This window comes from Tinamus guttatus, unplaced genomic scaffold (genome assembly GCF_059628265.1).
Source record: "Tinamus guttatus ecotype Peru unplaced genomic scaffold, ASM5962826v1 Tinamus_guttatus_pri_ptg000355l, whole genome shotgun sequence".
Classification (NCBI taxonomy): Eukaryota; Metazoa; Chordata; class Aves; order Tinamiformes; family Tinamidae; genus Tinamus; species Tinamus guttatus.
Window position 1 is genome coordinate 1641026 of NW_028288889.1, and position 18992 is coordinate 1660017.

The following is an 18992-nucleotide window of genomic DNA, read 5'->3' on the forward strand; positions in this document are numbered from 1 at the left end:
TCTTTCTTATCTAGAAATTTGCCCTGTATCCACAGCTCACAATGTTGCTAGGCTCACCCTTACTGTGTAGCTAAACATATTATGTTGTCAAAATTTACTTTATTATTTTGTCGACCCCTGCCACATTATCTTTATTGTATATTAAAAACCTAGTTTTTCATGACTCCTTTTGAAATAAATCTTTTTCAACCTATTTGACTAGCATAGAAAGGAGGAATGAGGAAACTTCTCATGAAGAGAAATTAATACCTCTAAACAGCTTTTGAAATTATTAGTAAATACTAGGTAGCCATCCTGGTTTGAGAGCTTAGTTTTTCTGAATAAAAGTAAATCAAGATTTAACATTGTGTAGCTGAGTTGAGAACAGTTAATTTTAGTCCTATATTCCTATTTTGTTCATCAAAGGTATAATCAGTCTGAGGAAGGGAATCTCAGAAGTTAGCACTGGTGGCACTTGTGGAAGACCAAACTATGTTGTGAGGTGGATAGTGAAAAACTTGTTTATAAAAATTAAATTTTGTCAAATATTACAAGTATTGTCAACAAATGAGGGGCTGCATAATTTCAATACTCTGTCAAAAGCAGAGGGGCATGGGATTAGAATCTGCTTTATTAAATATGTCCCCTAATTTTGGAGTATAAAGGTCATCTGTTGACCAATTTGGAGATACCAAACTTTTGTTTGAAGAGACTGAAAAAGCTGATTGAAAAGTGTTCTATGAACAAGCATTAGTGTGAATTCCTTGTAGTTACTTTTATTTCTCAGTAAAAGGAGTGTTTGTACAGGAAATAATTTCTATGAAAATCAATGATGCCAGGATTGTGACTGGGCTACTTCCTTCTACTGCTGTTCTGGTAGGTTGAGACTTGAGATGATGCTGTCACTCTCCCAGTCTCACACAAAATAGCTACATTTTGGCCTCCATACAGCCCGAGGTACCTTCTAGATACCTTAGTTACTTATTTAAATGGTTGACTGTTGAGGTTATTCAACATTCTCATTTCACTAAGTATTTCTGTGGGAGTTCATGCATCCTTGTATCCTGTTCTGGAAGGTCCACACCTACTTGTAGTGTCAGAATGTTACAGCCTTTTGGTTGGTTGGTATTTCTTTGCAAAATTTGCAAGGACAAGTATTATTACAGGCATGTATGGCATTTTTCATGAATTAAGCTTCCATAAGCTTCAAAAAGTTTGTATTTTGTGGAAATTAGTGTTGTTCATTCTCTTTTATACATATATTATATATTATATTAATATAATATATAGTATATATTATATATTCTCTTTATACAATAGAGATGATAAACACTTCATCACAATTGTCGTTAAGCATGTATGCTATGTAATTTAATTTGTATGGAGTAATTCATTGAAAGATATGGATTTTAGTTTGTAATAAATGACATACAACATAGTATAACACAGCAGTGTTTAATAGAGAAAATATATCAGATTTTTAGTACTTTTATGCTTACTGGTGGTTATGGCTGATTTTTAACAAGGAATTGAGCCACTGATGGAGTAAGAGTTAGATGAAGGATTCTTCGAGGAAACAGTGACCTAAGGCTGTTTTTATTTTTTCCCCCTCTCCTTTTTTTCAGCCTTCTTTGAATCCTGGGGGAAAACAAACATCTGATGTAGTGCTTTTAAACCACTGGAGTATTCGAAATTACGATGTACAACGTGGGGAAATTGTGTCACTGGTGTAAGTAACCTTGCGTACATTTCAGTACAAATATATATAAATCTTGAATCATCAGTATTTACATACCTGATAAACAAAAGAACATCCATAAATTGTAATACCGTATTATTAATGCTCATATAATTAGTTTGCAAGACTCAAGAGTTATTCAAAGAATGTTTTAAAATAAAAGGGGTACAATGTAATATATTATGTGATGTAATATAGACGTGAACAGAAACTGCCAATAAGAAAGGGCTATGAGGTAAAGAGAAAAAATAAAGAAAATATTTTATGGCTTCTTAAATGGTTGGGCTATTTGTGAGCAAAAGAAAGATTTATTTTTTTGAGAAATATGACACTCAAGTTTGACTCAGTTTTAGAGTAAGATCACAAGAATTTCAACTCTCCATGAAGGGCAGACCTAGCAGAAAAACAAAGTTTTTACAATTATAATGAGGAGGCCTATGTATTAAACCAAAAGGTGGCAGTGTTTCTCTGCTGAAAATAGGGCTAACAGCAGACAGAAACTGCATTTCGAATGTAATGTAATATAGAAATGGAACGTCAAAGTGTGCATAACTGGCACAACGATATAATACATTCTCATAGTACATGCTTGGATAGTTTAAGCTTAAGGTTTCTGGCTCTGTAAGTAAAATGCACAGTACGTAGACTGTAACGGAACTGGCTTTATAAGCTGTATCATCTGCTATGAGCCATCTAAATGGTATAGCTACAGATATGATTTTGTTCCTATTTGCAACACCAACATTACAGAAGGACTTCTGTTTCAGGTCACTTAGTGGCTGCTGTAAAATTTGGTTCTGTCTCTGTGTGCAACTTTCTGCCCAAGTCATGCTCTGGTGACTGGGCAATACAGTAAACATACCAGGTTAGTAATTAACAGATTGAAAGGAATGTAAATAGTTTAATTCTTAAACTTCCTGAAGGTTTGTGGCATCATCTGAATGATCTGCTCTGATTGCATTGACTTTGTAATGTAGGTGCTCTGTGTTGAAGCAGCATTGAGGTACTCTGTTTTTTCTCTCTCTTTTTCTTTTATGTGTTCTGAAAACTTGCCTATTGTTGGTCCAACTTATTTATACCTACATGGGGGAGGTTGTATTGTGCTTGTGCGTTCTACTGAGGGTTTTCTTAATTCATTGAGATACACACTGAAGAACATGGAGACTAGATAATTCAAAAATCATTGTAGGAACAATTTTGTTGTTAAAATATTGAAGGATATTTTGTATATCTGTAAAATCTTTGAGTACTTCACCTTATGGGTTTTTTGGGAGTAGCTTTGGCCTATTAGTTGAATTCAGTTTCCTGTCTTCCTTTGAAACATTGAAATTGTTTGCGTCTGATTCTGTAACTTAAAAATCTTGTAATATTTTGCATTGTATTGTAAAGATTTTAGGACATATTAGCAGTGTGACTGTGTACATGAGTTGTTTGAGACTTAACTTCTGGTACATGAAGCTTTATTGGGTTAAAAAAAGTTATTACTTTTTATCCTTTTCCTTTCAGTTGTTTCCCTATGATTTTTCTGACTCTAGAGTGAATATATAGATCATGTAGAAGCATTAATTTTAGTTGGTGATTGTTGTATTAGAGGTGTGTCTCTTAAATCAGAGAACAACTTGATGGAGGCTGTGCCTGCCTGACAGTCGGGGGTTTGGCTGATTTAGGCAAGGCAGAAAAAGGGAGGGCCAGCCTTGTAATGCTCGAGTGTTGCTTCTCCTGTTCCTGTCAGAAATTCAGATGAGAAGGTAATGGTGTGACTGAGATATCCAGAAAGATACGTAAATCTTAATTCACACCATGCTTGTTTGCTACGTAATAGGAGAAAATCACGAGGTTGTGGGAAGCTGATCTTTTGCAGAGCAGGAGCTGAGGCTCAATATTCCTTTAGTGACCGGGTTTACCAGGGCCGTGCAAGTTCTTTGCCTCTTTCAAACCATCAGAAGTATGGTGTCATTTTGGATGGGTGCTGTTTTTATCGCAGCGCGTAAAAGGGATTATTGAGATCTCAGTTGGCAAAGTCCAGTGTAAGTGGATGACCAGGATCCAAACTTCTGAGCAAAGAGATGAGGTCTCAGTAGAGCCTAGAGAGAGAGAGGATCAGTCAGCCTGTGTTGAGGCGTGGGATACTGGTTGCAGATCCAAACATTTACCTCTAGTGTCCAGTGTAGTTCTAAGTGAATTTATGGATTTTTTTTTTTTTTTTTTTTTTTGCATCCGGATTGCATGAGCATCCAGTCTGCTGGCAGAATTTATGCTTGGTTAAGGTGTTAAAACTGTTTATGGAAACCTGTCATATGTGTCTGTTGTACTGCACTCTGCATCTGAGCTGATCTGGGGCAGGTGTAACTGTAAATCACTATTTGTGAATTACACAAATTTGAAATCAACCACTGCATGTGTGCAAGTGGTGGTCTAGAGCTGGTTTTAGATTTAGGTTTATTGATAAGATTACTTCTAAGAAGTAAAGCCAGAGTCAGATTAAAAAAAAAAAAGGGCGGGGAGTGGGAAGAAATTGGAAGCAAAGAATAGTGTTTACTTGCAGTTTAGTATTTTATAAATTACTTATTAACTCTTAGTTAATTTTATGCTAGCTCTTTAACAGCTTTTTTAAGATAATGTTTTCCTTTTACCTTAAACTAGTGCTTATTGATGCTAGCATTAAGGGAGCTCCAAGTTACATGCTGTATCTTTTGAGGTCACAATTTAAAGTTGATTGAGAACTGTGAATGTCGTTATCCTTTAGTATTTTCCCTTGATTGATTTCTTATCAGGACATACTATATGAGGCCTAATTTAACAATTTTATTTTTGAAGAACTCTGCTGAACTGGGTCCCAGAATTTCTGTAGAGTTTCGTCAGATATTGCGGAACGAGTAGGTGTGATGAGTAGGCCTTTTGCAGGTAGGTTTACTCTGCAAAGTTGGAATGGCAGCTGCTCTGTGATTGTAGCAGGGTGCATCGCAGTGTGGGCTGCGCCACTCCTGCAGCTCCCAGGGCTCCCACGCTGCAGCCGCATTTCCTGGTGCCCAGGACCATGGCACCTTCCTACTGCAGTCTAGGGAACACCTTTCCCGGTTTATGTATACGTAGTTTGGTTTCTACCGTGCACAGATGTAGGCATTGCTTTAAAAAGCTGTTGTCAAAGAATGATTTATAGCTCCAACATTCATTTACCTGTCTTTACTGAAAAGCTCTTATATCCTGAATATAAAATCTTGTCCACTTTTTTATTTCAAAACTACCAGCTTGAAGTAGAAAAAAAAAATGTTGTAACATGCTGGAGCTTGAAATATGTAGTGTGTACATGTAGAATGAGCTTTTAATAGACAAAATAAAGTTTAAATAAGCTTTCAAAATGGGGGCAGCAGTATCAATTCAGACTTTTAAATGGCTTTTAGATAAACAGAACTCTTAGACATTATTATGTTCTTTACTTGGTTAATAAATTTTTAATGAAAGTTTAATGGCTACAGTATAAATGGGACTGTTGGATTTTGAATGATGACATTTCAAGACTCTTTCTGCAAACATTCACAGATACTGATACAGATGCAAAGCTTCTAGAGCTTTAGGACTTTAGAGCTGTGGTAAAATGCTAGGGTCCCTCCATTTTACAAAACTATATGTCAACTTATAATTTAAAATGTGTGGTTGTGTGTTAGATAGAAGCAGGTATGCTATTGTAATCTAGAAAAAAGATTGAGACCCAGTGTTTTTTTGTACTTTCATAGTTCATTCTCACTGGTAAAATGCTTCTAAGGTTTTGAACTATAAATTGCTAAACTAAAATCAGTTTGAAACATATTTTTAATGTATTAAAAAACGTTAAAACTTAGAAACATGTTAGTTAAAAATGTATATAAAAATAGAATTAAAAACATACTTTTAAGGACACCTGTAACAATAAGGAGTTAAGTGTTTATTCATATGAAAAGGTAAGTACTGTGAAAACAAGAACAGTTTCTATATAAATATTTCTTCACATTTTTAAAAAATCTGCTATCTTGATGAAGAATATTAAGTAGTTCCTGTAAACTGCTTCCTTGGACATTATTTTCAGGCCTTTCTGCAAACTGCTTTACTTCTGATAACTGCCTAATATTTTGTGGAAAGTTACGTGTCTGCATGAGTTCTGAAAAATACAGTACCACCAGCGTTCACACACCTCCGGGGTGTAATGCTCTGCTCTTCTGTCCCTCTTTGGCATCTGCTCAGAAATGGAAGTTTGGAAAGATAGTTGCCCAGGACAATTTTCTGTGATAGTTTCAACTTTTTGTCCTATTCATACAAATCTGAACAATCTGAATTTTGAAGAAATGTGAATATTTGATGGAAACAATAAAGCTCTCAAATGGTGCAGAATCAATACATAATATTCCTAAAACTATTACTATTCATAAGTAACATTTCATTAATGAGGCTATCTGAGTAAAGTAAAAATCAGTAAGAAGGTACTTTGTGAAGGAACTACCTTGATTTTGAATCGGTAGTTGTAATTATGAAAAGATATGCTGTTAATTTCTGGTAGATTTAACATGAGTGGATATTTAATGGTTCTTGCATTATTTTTTTGAAAGGTTCTTTGTGATGAGAATTTGCTGAACTGCCTTTAAGAATCCCTCTGCTTGACCTTCCTTAGTCTTCCAATTTCTATTCTATTTTTGTTTGTACTTAGGTCCCTGTACCGAGTCATCTATCTTCTGGCAAGCAGGAACTGCAAAAGAGGTGGTGCTGACATAGAAGCTAAATAATCACTTTACTTTTTGGGCCTCAGTGACCTCAGAGAATCTTTCCTATTCTGTATCTTTGGCTGGAAAAAAAAATCTCCTATCTCTTCCTGATAAAAATCGACTGTGTAGTTCTGCTTTATTATCTGTGTTACAATCATTTCTTAGATTAGATATTGTATTACATAGAAATTTTTGAATGCTGTTGGTGAAAGACTTGTTGTACACTTGTGTATTTATAAAATGAGTAAGTTCCATTTTCTAAAGAACATTTTCAGATACTGTACATGATCCCAGGCTTTATTAAAAAGTGTTTAGGATGGGTTTAAATGGGCAGTTATTGTGGTACTGTGGAAATTGAAAAGTTATGGAGGCAAAAAAGCGGTTTTAGTTACATTTACAGTTATAGAGAATTTAAAACCAATGAGTAGGAAGCTTACAGGTTTTGGTTATAAGACTTATTGCTGTTGTCTGTCTAGATTCCTTGGACCAAAAAGGAAAGTAAATGGATGTTACAACTTACAGGCTCCTTTATGGTCTAATCTCAACTTTGTAATTAAAAAGAACTAACTTTTATCTTCTTTACAGTTAATGTTGTGGAAGCCACTTAAGTGGCCTGGGCTATTTGTGAAAGAGCTGTTTGTGGAAAGGTCCTTATGTGCATTGTTATAAGTGTTGCCAGTGAGAACGTTGTATTCCTGAAACTTTTGTTGTGATTCATTTATTTTTACATTACCTTTTAGTCATCAGGTATACGAAGAAAGCAGGAAAAAAAAATGTCCTGTAAGTGAAGCAGATTTGTCTGCTCTCTTCAGGGGAAGAAGAACAGCACAGGATAAGTGTTTCTGTTCTTCTTGATGACTGACAGTCACGGTGTTGTGGAGACCCATGGGTCTGAGCTGCTTGAAATAGTGCAGGCCTTGGAGCCAGGGTGCGACTGGCTGGCAAGGTGTCTGGCATCCTGTAGCGGTCCAACCTGCCCTCTGGAGGCTGACTGCCCTGGAGAGGCCACGTGGAGCAAAAGGAGCTTGAAGGCTGCCTTGGTTTAAGAAAAATGTCCCTTTTAATATTTGAAATATTTATAATTTAGATGCTAGGAACTTGCTTTGATTTCACTGGAATCTGATAATATGTGTGTGTGCTACAGTGTGTATGCTACAGTGTGTGTATAGAAAGGTAATAGTATATCTTTCCTAAACTTTTTTTTTTTTTGGTAAGTTTAAGATGATGACGACTTGAGAAGATAATATTTGACCTTTTTTCCCCCTTTCTTTTTTTCAGTGCATTTACATCTGCTGAGGAGTAATTGCTGGCTATTTATGATGGGCATTGCTTGTAGGTAACTTCCTAGGGTCACAAGTCAGTGAAATGGTCTACACAATCTCACTGGTGAAACTGGCCACAAATAAAATTATTTCAGGAACTGAGAATTCTAATGCTCATTCTGGATAGGGTCTCCAGATTAAGCACTTCTTACATAGAGACTTTCAGACTGAGCAGCTCTAATGGTATAGGGCAAAAGAAAGTTCTGGTTGTTAATATGGCTGTCCTTGCATGGGAAAAACAAGTGTGGTTTTGATTATAGTATGTATTTATGAACTAAAATTTTCACATGTAGATTGAATCTGTTGAACAGATGTTTTGCAGTTAGGAACAGAGAACTTAGCTTTAGAGGATTGCTGTACTGAAAGCAAAGGAATTGTGGGGCAGCTAATGCATCAACCATACTTCCTAATGAAGTATTATCATGAATAATTATATAGAAGTAGAATTATGGTGAAGGTGATTTTTGTGCCTGACTAAAAGCATGCATTTTGACAACTTATTTAAATTTCCATTTGCTCAGCTATGTTATTATTCAGTTAGGTTTTTGCTCACTTGCAGGGATGAGGGTGTTCCTATACTCTGTACTTAAAAAAGTGTGATGATTTTGTTAAATCTGATTTCAAATTCATAAAATACTTAACTGTTTAGGTTACACTGAACCGATGAATTGCTGGTGCTGAATTGATGAAGGGATGGATTCCATTTAAGAGAAACTTCTTTCTTTCATCCCGTTTTGCTTTCCTTGAATGAAACAAGAGTTATACAAAGTTTAGTTTAGATTAAAAAAGGCCATATCAGCTTCTGTGGTGAAATGCCCTTGGATGGGGGTAAATTAAGAATCTTTATGTAAAACAGCTCTTAGAGATCAACTTACCCTTTATTCCTCATTTGAAAACATTGTCTTTTGAAGCTGCCCGGTTCCTTAACATGGAGACTTGCCTTTTCCATTACTAAGGTCTGTTACCTGTGGTGGTGTTAAAGCTTGACAAATAGAAGTATGTAGGATGTTTATAATATTATTCAGCAATGACTGAAATGTTTTAATGTTTTAATTTCTCATAAACCCAATGAATCTTGATTTTTTTTTTTTTTGAGAAGATATTCAGTGAGGAAAAAAAACTTGTTAAGTAAATGAAATTGTTTTAGTAGGTTTTGAGTATACAAAACAAAATGTAGATAGTCTTTGATACAGTTAGGCTGATTTCTTACAGTGTAAGAAATATTGAACTGATATTTTATTATACAAGGTATTTTATACAGTGTGTTCTTGGAGAAATTATAGTTTAAATACTGCCACCGCTGACTTCATATCTTTTTAGCTTTGTAATAACTTCCCCTAAGCCAGCTTAGTCAGTTGTATTATGAGCAACCATAAATTTTAACTGCAGAATGTTACTTCTAGAAATTTTTCAATGAACTATGCATATGCTGACAAAGTGAGTTCTGCTAGCACATAAAAATTATTTATTTCTAATTTAATTGGTGAAGTGGGAAGAAAAAACATGGGCCATGACCTCTGCTGGGTATAATGCAAACATGAATATTTTTGCATGTAATAAGTGGAGTCCTGGCCTTGTTTTCTGTTTTTCCAGCCTGTTAGCAAAGGCAAAAACAAGGGAATGGCAAATTAGCAGGTTTAAAATCATAATTAACCTTATCATCACTGTATTTTCTAGAGAAATTATATTTGCCTGTATTCATGAATATAACATTAGGGATCTGTTTTGCAATCAATTGCTTCTGGAAAGCTTAGGCAGAAGTGGGGGCCAGCTCTTTTCAGAGGTGCCCAGCAAAAGCATGAGAGGAGGTAGTCATAGCTGTAGCAAGGGAGGTACTGATCAAATATAAGGAAAAAGAAAATCAGAGCGGCCACTGTGTAACAGGTTGATCAGAGGGATTGCAGAATCTCAGTCCTTGGGCACATTGCTTGAGCGATCTTGTCTACCTTTGCAGCTGACACCCAGAGCACGTGGCACAGGGTGGCATCCAGGCAGGTTTGGAAGATCTCCAGAGAAGGAGACTCCGCTCTGGGCAGCCTGTTCCAGGGCTCTGTGACCCTCACAGGAAAGTTGTTCTTCCTCACATGGAGATGAAACTTTGTATGTTTCAACTTGTACCTATTAGCCCTTGTCCTGTTGCTGGCCACCAGCAGGAAGAGGTTGTCTCCATCTTCTTTACATTTGTCCCCTCAGGTATTTGTACCTGTTAATGAGGTCCCTTCTCAGTCTCCTCTTCTCCAGGCTAAACAGGCCCAGCTCGCTTAATATTTCCTCATAAGATAAATAAAACAACCTTGTTCTGTAGGTATGGTTATAATTTTTCTCCTAGAGTAGCATGTAAAAGACCCAGTCATGTTTTGGAAGCCTGTTGTTTTAAATGCTGAATATATAGAGACTGATAAAATTGGCAGTCTGCATATGGTTTTTTGAAGCTTGAGTTGCCTCTAAGGTAAAGGAACCTGCTTTGCAAATGTATATGAAGAGCTCAAGTGAGAGATAGAGCCTATGAAAGTAATTGTTTGCTTTCTTGTTAAATTTTCAGTTAAGTCTGGTCTGATTGTCTTATAAGAGACAGGGCCAACGTTCTGACTATAAATCAGAGAGAAATATATCAGGAGTGAAATATAAAATACATTCAAAATGAAGGCAAACAATTTGTTGAGATTGAACAGTAAGAGCTACTGGAAAGATAAAGAGAGAGGTTGGCTGGATAATTTAGTCTTATGGAGGTAAGTTAATGACTTGACTCTGTAAGAATCTGTAAGAATCTTTTTCATTTATTTCATAAATAGAACTTATATTGGTTTGAATTTGAATATATCTCTTCTGCCACTATGTAGTTGAATAGATATAGCCTACTACTCTTTTGCCATTCAACACTGATTCTCCCTGGTAACGTAGAAACATTTTGTGTCAGTCCATGTGAAGTGTAAAAGAAGGATATGGAAACACTGTTTAAATTTTTTTTTCATCATATGGATTAGCTGGGGAAAATGTTGCTGGTTCTGATTAACAAGTTGTTTTCCCAAACCTGTTTAAAACACAAAGAGGAAAAAAAAGGAATCCATAAGAATTTAATTAAGGATTTTAAGGAACCCTTATCTTGAGTAACTTCAAATGTGGATTACTAATACTGATCCGTACTTTTATCTCTTTGGGAAATAAAAGTTTGTGTACAGTTTGCAGTTCGGCGATATAAAGAAGTGGTTTTGAAAATGATTCAGAGCTTCTTAATCCTAACTATGACAAAAATATTCTGGTATCATCTCTGTTAAAGCAAATTGTCTGCCTTAAATTACTAAAATGACTTCAGTAGAATTTGGATAAGACTGCTTATAAATTCCTATAAACACTGTGAGTTCCTTTTCAACTTCTTTCTTTGAACTTTGTTTTTTCACAAGAAACTTTGGTTAGGAAGCATAATTGACAAGAATAGATTTGGAGGCTGTCAAACTGTAGAATATACAAGTTATAAGTTAATTGTATAGAAGGCTTAGTTTTTTGAATTCTGAGGCTGCATATGGCTCAGAATAGCATTTTTCTCCTCTGAAGTATGCATAGTTTACTCTGGAATCTCTAATAATCTCTAATAAAGGAAAAGTTTTTAGATAATGAAAAAGGAATCTGTTTCGGTGTACTTTAAGCAAAATTTAAGACTAATTAATCATTCTGGTTGTAGATCTCTAGACCAAAATTTTAGAACTTTCTTCTGTATTTGTTTTATATTTAGTCAAAATCATGATTTTTTTTTTTTGGAAATATCTAAATATATCATGTGGAGGAGAAATATACTATGGTATATAGCACAAATATACCATAGTATATTTATATATACCAAGTATCCTCCATATACTGTGGAGGACAAATTCAAGCTATTAAGAGTTTTTGTTGCCCGTGTGTGAAGTAAGAATACAGCATTTGAGTTTGAGATTGCAAGTCAGTTTATATGAAAAAGAATATATGTTGAAAGTGCAAATCATAAACTATTTCTTTTTTTAAGAACTGAGAAACATGTACAAAACCATACAAAAATAAGCTTATGCAGTTTGTATTCTGATCTTGAAATATATGCATTGAACTTCCTAAGAGAAACTAGCACTCTCTGCTGAAAGCCATCTACTTGTGCCTCTCTCGACATAAATGAACTCTTGACTTTTCTGAACTTGGTCAGTAAAACTGTGACTTGGTCAGTAAAACTGTGTGCTCTGACCTGCTGATCGGCACAGACCGTACCGTGGTTCCTCTGGTTGAGCTGCAGCATACCATTACGAAATTCAGCTGCAGTCTTAAAGAAATTTTAATAATGGGAAAACCACTTTTCATCTTGTAACAAGGAATGCTTATTAAATTTTAAAAATTAATTTAGTTAAAATTAACTGAAATATTGTAATGTAATTGTCTTATACTGTCTATGTATTATGTAGAGTTTTGTAATAACTGATTTTATAAAGCTGACATATTGCTTATAACTGAAATTCCTATAAAGAAAAATACAAATTAGGGAGAAATGTAGAAGTGTAAAAAAAAGGAAAAAAAGAATAAAAAGTCATAGTTCACTTAAAATCAAGATACATAGCTTAATACCCTTTAGGAATTCTGTAGTCCACTGTGTATGTCTTTAGGCAAATAAGAGCCACCTAGTGAGCATATTTCTTGTGTCACATAGTGGTTTATATGTTTGCTTGAAGGGACAAATTAGTGACATTCTCAGACAGAACAATAGCTTTAATGTTCCAAGAACTGGGGCAACTATAATGAGAGAAGTGTGGTCTTGCCATTTAAAGAGAAGTATACTGTCAGCAAGCTGAAGATAATAGCATCCTCTATACCCAGAAGGCCTGCTGTGATGTTTGCGTCTGCATAAGACCCCCGTTACCCTCAGAACAGTCTATTTTTAAACTGGTGCTGAGTATGACCTTAGTAAAGAGGTACTGCTAAAAGATATTTAAATGCATGATCATGCACAGTGTGTTCTGCAGCCCTATAGGACACTGACAGGGTTTTTCTTTTTTTTCTACAGTGGATTTGTGTTAGTTTGCACTTAAGCAGACTGTTTAACATTAAAAAGGAAAATTTAGTTATAAATTTTATACCAAATCCTTAATCAAATAATAGCTTAGCTGAATCTGTGTGATAGAGGTTGACTCAGCTTCTTAATTCTAAACAGTTTATGGTGAGATGGTTTTGGATCTCTGATTAAAACAGAATGTGAAGTGCTGACTTTATTGTAATTACATTTTCCTTGCTGTCATCTGTGATTTCTCTGTAAGAATTGTGAAGAGCATCTGGAGTATTGTAGGTCAATAAAACCATTGCTTAACAGGAACAGCACACACACACACACCTTGGAGATAGGAGGGGGCTGTTTAACATGTTTGTTGTGGCATGTTTAAAATACCATACAAACCCAGAAAGAACAATAATCTTTCCTCTTTCTCTTGTGTTCTTCTAAGAATATTTGACCTTTACAGTATCCTATGATACCTGGACTGTAATACTGAATATTAGCTAGATTTTTCAATAAGTAGACCTAACATTTGTCTCCCTTACCGAGTTAGACCTTATGCTTCTCTGAGGTCAGTCAGTGCATCTGCTGGACTCCAGTACTCTCACTTAAGAGGAAGAGGACACCTCATTTGATATGTTTTTAAAATGACAGTGATGAGAAGGTAAGCCCTAGATCCTGTTCTTTTCAATGTGTTTTCTCAAGATGAGTCTTCATTGGGAGAAATCTATGCTCTTTTGAAAATGGGATTTATACCTGATGTAGCATAGCAAAGGACGTCTGGATCTCTGAACCTAATTCAGCAGAACAGAAGTGTGTCTTAATTTCTGAAAATGTGTCTAGATTCTGCTCAGTTTTGATCATTAAACCCAAGTGAAGCACTTCTCTATGGAAGCACTCCTTTTTGTCTCCCTTTTCATCTTTCCTTTTTGATTCCTGGTTATAGCGGCCACCTTATGAAAGAGTCTTGAGTATCTGGCCTTATATGCTTTTTTGTCTGGTCATTTCTCATTTTTTAATCGTGTGGCCATTTCTGATGTTGAAGGCATAATGGAATTTATGAATGCAGAAAGTAAGTTGAGGTTATTCCAAGTAGGCAGTGTGATACTTGACTACAAGGTGGAAGACTGTGGTCTGCTCTCAGCTTAGCAACCATTATTTCAGCTGCCTGATTCAAAGTACAGTTTTCAATTTTCTCTCTCTACCACTTCATAAAATTTTGTTTGTTTTAAAATATTTTTAATTAGCTTTTACTTGTGGTTAATAATTAGATTTGAGACAAAATAGCTCTTCAGATCAAGTCTGAATGAACATTGCATTTGAAACTATTTAGACCTTGAAAAGGCTCTTTCATTTAGGGTCTATTTAGGATCTAAATGGTGTTGCAACTATATGCAAGAAAACTCAGGAAGGGATTTTCAATTCACAAGATGGGCTATTGCAGCAACAGTTAACTATCTAGGGAAATTTAAATTGGAAGGAATCTTCATCTTGTGATTTATAAAAGCCCTTCTGGGGGCCCTCTAGAAATTTCTGCCAGCTGCTGCCTGTAGCTGTGCTGTGTGGCTTCTTCCAGCTCCTGGGTTCGGCCCTGTTTCCTCAAGCTTGCGAGGAACTAGCTTTTTGTTGTTGTTTTGTTTTTTCTTTTTTCTTCCCAGCAATCTTTGGGTTGTTACATTCGGGCAGATACAACGGGAATTTCTAGCAATCAAGGTAATTGAGAGATTTATATATTGGAATGCTGAAGAAACACATATCTGTGTTTGTTTCCAAGTCATGTTCTTTGATGAGAGATTGCATCTGGTCCAAGGCCCTCCCCATGCCTCAGAAGATGTGCTTCTGGATAGTTAAGCTATAGATGTTTGAGCCCCGCTCCATTTGAGTCTGTAAATCTCAGTGCCAGTCATGCAACTTCGAACCAGCCCTACTAAACGCATCCAAAACTATCACAGGTGAGACTGGGAATAGAGTTGTGATGACGAACAAAGTTGTATGAATGACACCTCTTGAGATGATCTTATTCTTGTTGAGCCCAACTGCATTTTAGTGAAGTCTCTACTGAGAAGAGATTCCAGAGAAGAAGAATTGACACCTTCATTTTACTTCTGATCCTGATTTATTGTTGTAGATATCCTTAAATGAACAGATTATATTAATGCATTACTTTTTCTGCCGACAGCAGATCATTTTATATGTCAAGTTTGGCAATATTTTGCTCATCAGCAAGCAAATCTATTTCCTGTCTTCATGGCATCTTTTGTTATTTCATTTGAAAATCTTCTCTGATTAAGCCTTTAAACTGTTATTTTATTCTTATTTATATTTCCAGTGTACAGGGAGGCTGATTTTTGACAAGCATCTCGTTGTTCAAGAAACTCCACATAGTTTTTGTCTGTTGCCCCACAAGGTGGGAGTAATTGCACAAAATGTACTCCAGTTATTCCTAACAAATTTAGTTGACTTACATTTATAGGTATTATGGAATTTGTTTCTAGAATTTATAGTGGTTTTAATCTATGGCAGTATTTTTCTTTGACTTCTTGGTCATACCATTCTGTTACTCTTTGTATGTATCTTGTAGCCTCCTTTTGTGAGATTGTAAGCAGCTGAGTACACCAAAAGGGATATTTAATACTGCAGTCAAAATTTTATTGTATTGTGATGAATCCTCTGTTGATAAGTTACACTTGAAGTTAATTAGATAATATTGGGGGTCTTCCTTACCGTTCTTGTATTTACAACTTTTTCTTTTCTCTCTTCCTTCCCCTTGGGCTGTTAAACCACACAGAGGAAAAAAGGTCATAATTTAATGAATGACCCCCTTGAATCGCAGATGCTGACAAAATGAAGCCTGAAAATTTTAAATTGGCTGCTGCTGTTCTCCTAACAGAGCCCATTAAAGTCATACAGGAGAGCATAACTTCTTGTGTAGCAAAACTGTGACTTTAGCATGGTTTCTTTGTAACTGTGACAAAATTTGTGGTTGGCATTAGAGATATTATATCGACAGAATTAAAACCACTGTTTATTGATATAGTTCAATAACTTGTTAGATTGTCACCAATCCAGTCCAAGAGGATTTTGAAGTGTTATGTTAGGAGAGCTAAAATGAAAATGCCAAAATTCTCATCATGTTGATGAATGGAAATAAGTATTTTTATTTCAAAATATATGTTTTGCTGCATACTTAGTATTTAGGAGAATCAGCTCATACTTAAATAGAAACTTTAGCTGTTGAATAGCAGGATTGAATGGTCTGGGCTTCATTGATGGTATTGGCTGTAATAGATACTCCAAACCCTTATTTCCTTTTTGATACCTGAATTTCACATGTATTATTGAACATTTCCAAATTGAGTGGAGTTATTAAGATAATCTTCAATTATCTCTGAATCCATCAGAACAAGGGATGCTTTTTAATTTCTTCTTTCTGGTTCCTTTATTTTCTAAGGCTGCCTGTCACCATTAATAATCAAACTGATTGCATATTTGTAGCACCAAGCACTCTATTACACTTTTTTTTTTTGATGTTTTGTCTGAAAATAACAGACAGCATTGGTTTATGGGATTCTCTGTTAAATTTTGAACATTCAAATGTAGAAGACTATTGGAAATCGCAGTATAGACCTGTGAAGTAAACATACAGAGTGATAGATTGAAGGCCATAACACCTGGAAAAATAAAACTTTATGAAATTACTGATACAAACTTAAGGAGGTGCAAGTGTTATGTAAGTCTTATGTTCCATTAAATTCAGTAAATGGTTATAAGAGCATGGCTTTGTATGCAACTTAAAAGTATGTGACAGAGATTTTGCCTAGAAAAAATAATACTGCTCTTCAGGGAAATATCAGTAGACCAGATGTTTAGTTCACAAGTTTATATTGTGTCTTTTATTATACTGTTCCATGCTGCAGATTTTGTATGTAGTCTTAAATTGGTATCTTAGTGATATCAAGATGTAATTGAAGAAAAAGTGACCCATGATAATTCTTCTCTATATATCAAGGATTATTTAGTGATGGTACTCTTAGGATGGGGTATTTTGGTTTTTAATTACTTCTGCCATTTCTTTGGACTGCAGCTTGCATTTGCAGAGACAACCATCATGAAATCTGTTCAGGAAGAGAAAACAGGAGGGAGGTTCATCTTTAAACTGTATTTTCAAAAATTGGCCTCACTAGAGTATTCTGGTGAGAAATGTGCCTATGGTCAAGTGTATTGGATTTATTTTGTTGTTTTTGTTGTTGTTGTTGTTGTTGTTTTTTTTTCTATGAAGGTTTCAAATTCGGCTATCAAAAACTCTAACACCCATGCTGCGAGTTTGTTTGTTTGTGTATTTTCTTCTAGTGATATAAATGATTCAATACATTCCAGATACTTTTATTTGTATTTACAAAATCATGATGATACTTCTCTGCTTGTGTTAAAATCAGCGGAAACAGTTCGGTGGAAGAAACAAGAAGTACTGAAAAAAATGATCGTCTTTAAACTTGTATAATTTGATTTGGCACTTTTTATTATCCATTGTGTTCCTTTTTGACAGTTACTGGTTTAGCCTTTAAAATCTGCTTCCTATCAAAAGTTTTCAATCCTTTTGCCAACTGAATAATGTCATAATGGTGCTGAAGACTTCTGTGCAAAAGGAACAGAAATGTTCGTTTTATTAAATATATCTACTCTGACCATCACCTTAAAATACTCACCTGGTTGCTTTCCAGTTCGCTTATAAAAATAACTCAGCAAATCTGCCTTTTATAAATGGATTATTCTAGGAAACATTTGCTTTACAGAGAATAAAATGTGTTCTATGCTGCTACAATAGACAGAACATAAGACATACAGCATTTTTATTCAGTATTTACTGTGTTCTTTTTCTGTTATTAGAGATGAGAGATTATTTCATGGAACAATTTCCTAAACACTCCCTCAAGGAATTTCATGGTACATTTAAAAAAATATTCTCACTTTATAATGTTTTTCATACTAAAATAAATACTAGAATCTTTAAAGCATGATGGAAGATGTATGGGAAGAGCTTCTACTACGAAGAAAAGCAGCGAGGTTTGAAAGGCTTATACAGTAAAACAGAACTAATCTAAGAAAACGCAACAAATATTGCTGAACATTTACACTTTCAGGCATTTTGCAGAATGCTGATGTAGCCAATAAAAAGGCGCATATATCAAAATGCATAATTTAATTAAAAAACCCACTTCAGTTTAGCATACAGTACTCAGATTTCACATGAAGGTGAAGAAACCCCTTAGGCCGTTTAAAATTTATGAGGAGTCTTGTGATTTCATTCATTATGTTGACAATATGCACAGCTTCTTTGGAAAATGGATTGGACCAAAGAAGGTGAGCACACGTCGTTGTAATATCTCTTCCCATAGTGTGTGCTGAATTATTGGAGTTACTTCTGGTTATACGTTACCCAGGAGGACTGTTTAATGTGCATGGTTATATAGATCTGCACATTTTTAGCTGTGGGCTGGTATCCATAAATTTTCTCTTGATGTATTGCTTTCTAGGCATCATACTCTGATAGAATTAAGGACAAGAATTGATTTCCTGCTAAATAAAACACACATCACTTTAAAATATAAAAAATGGAAACTAGAGTCTGTATAGGAAAGGAGAAATGCGTTGTAAATATTATATATTACAAAGAAAAGGCTTGTAATAATTACAGTTTTGCATATAGAAATATGGAAAGATAACTTCTGAGTGCAAGTCTGTAATCCTTATCAGCTGAATTTCAATTGTTAAAACTATTTCTGTTAAAATATTTTTGATGGTAATGACTATATTCATATCTGAAAATATACCATGCTATGAAAACTTCTCATGTTTTTAGCTTGTATTAGGTACCGAAGTGAATTTTGGCCTGGGTTAGTAGTCTAGTCAGCTCATAAATACCACAAGAGAAGGAAGTGTTTCTGGGGGAGCCGTGATCGTCGATCGGCCATGTTGCTCTGTGAAATTTGGAGGGAGATTGGTTTGACAGGACCCAGAGCAACAGCCTTTTCCAACTTAGGCAGTCGTTCCCAATCGTTGGCTCAGCTGACAAGTCAGTCGACTGAATTTCATTTCTGCCCTGGGAAAAGCTACTGCTGTTTTAACATCTTCACACTGTTGATATAACTAGTAAAGGAGTTAAATACTACTCTGCTGTGAGATTCAGGAAGAATATGCAGTGTTTTCAACTTAAC

General features: G+C 35.2%; 1 protein-coding gene across 2 annotated transcripts in view; it reads left to right on the plus strand.

Annotated features, from left to right (window-relative positions):
- IMMP2L (inner mitochondrial membrane peptidase subunit 2) overlaps positions 1-18992 on the plus strand; it is a 436842-nt gene that overhangs the window by 12136 nt on the left and 405714 nt on the right. For both annotated transcript variants that reach the window (XM_088529926.1, XM_088529927.1), the window contains exon 3: positions 1605-1708. In XM_088529926.1, the coding sequence (XP_088386052.1) occupies positions 1605-1708 (104 nt within the window). The remainder of the gene's footprint in view (positions 1-1604; positions 1709-18992) is intronic.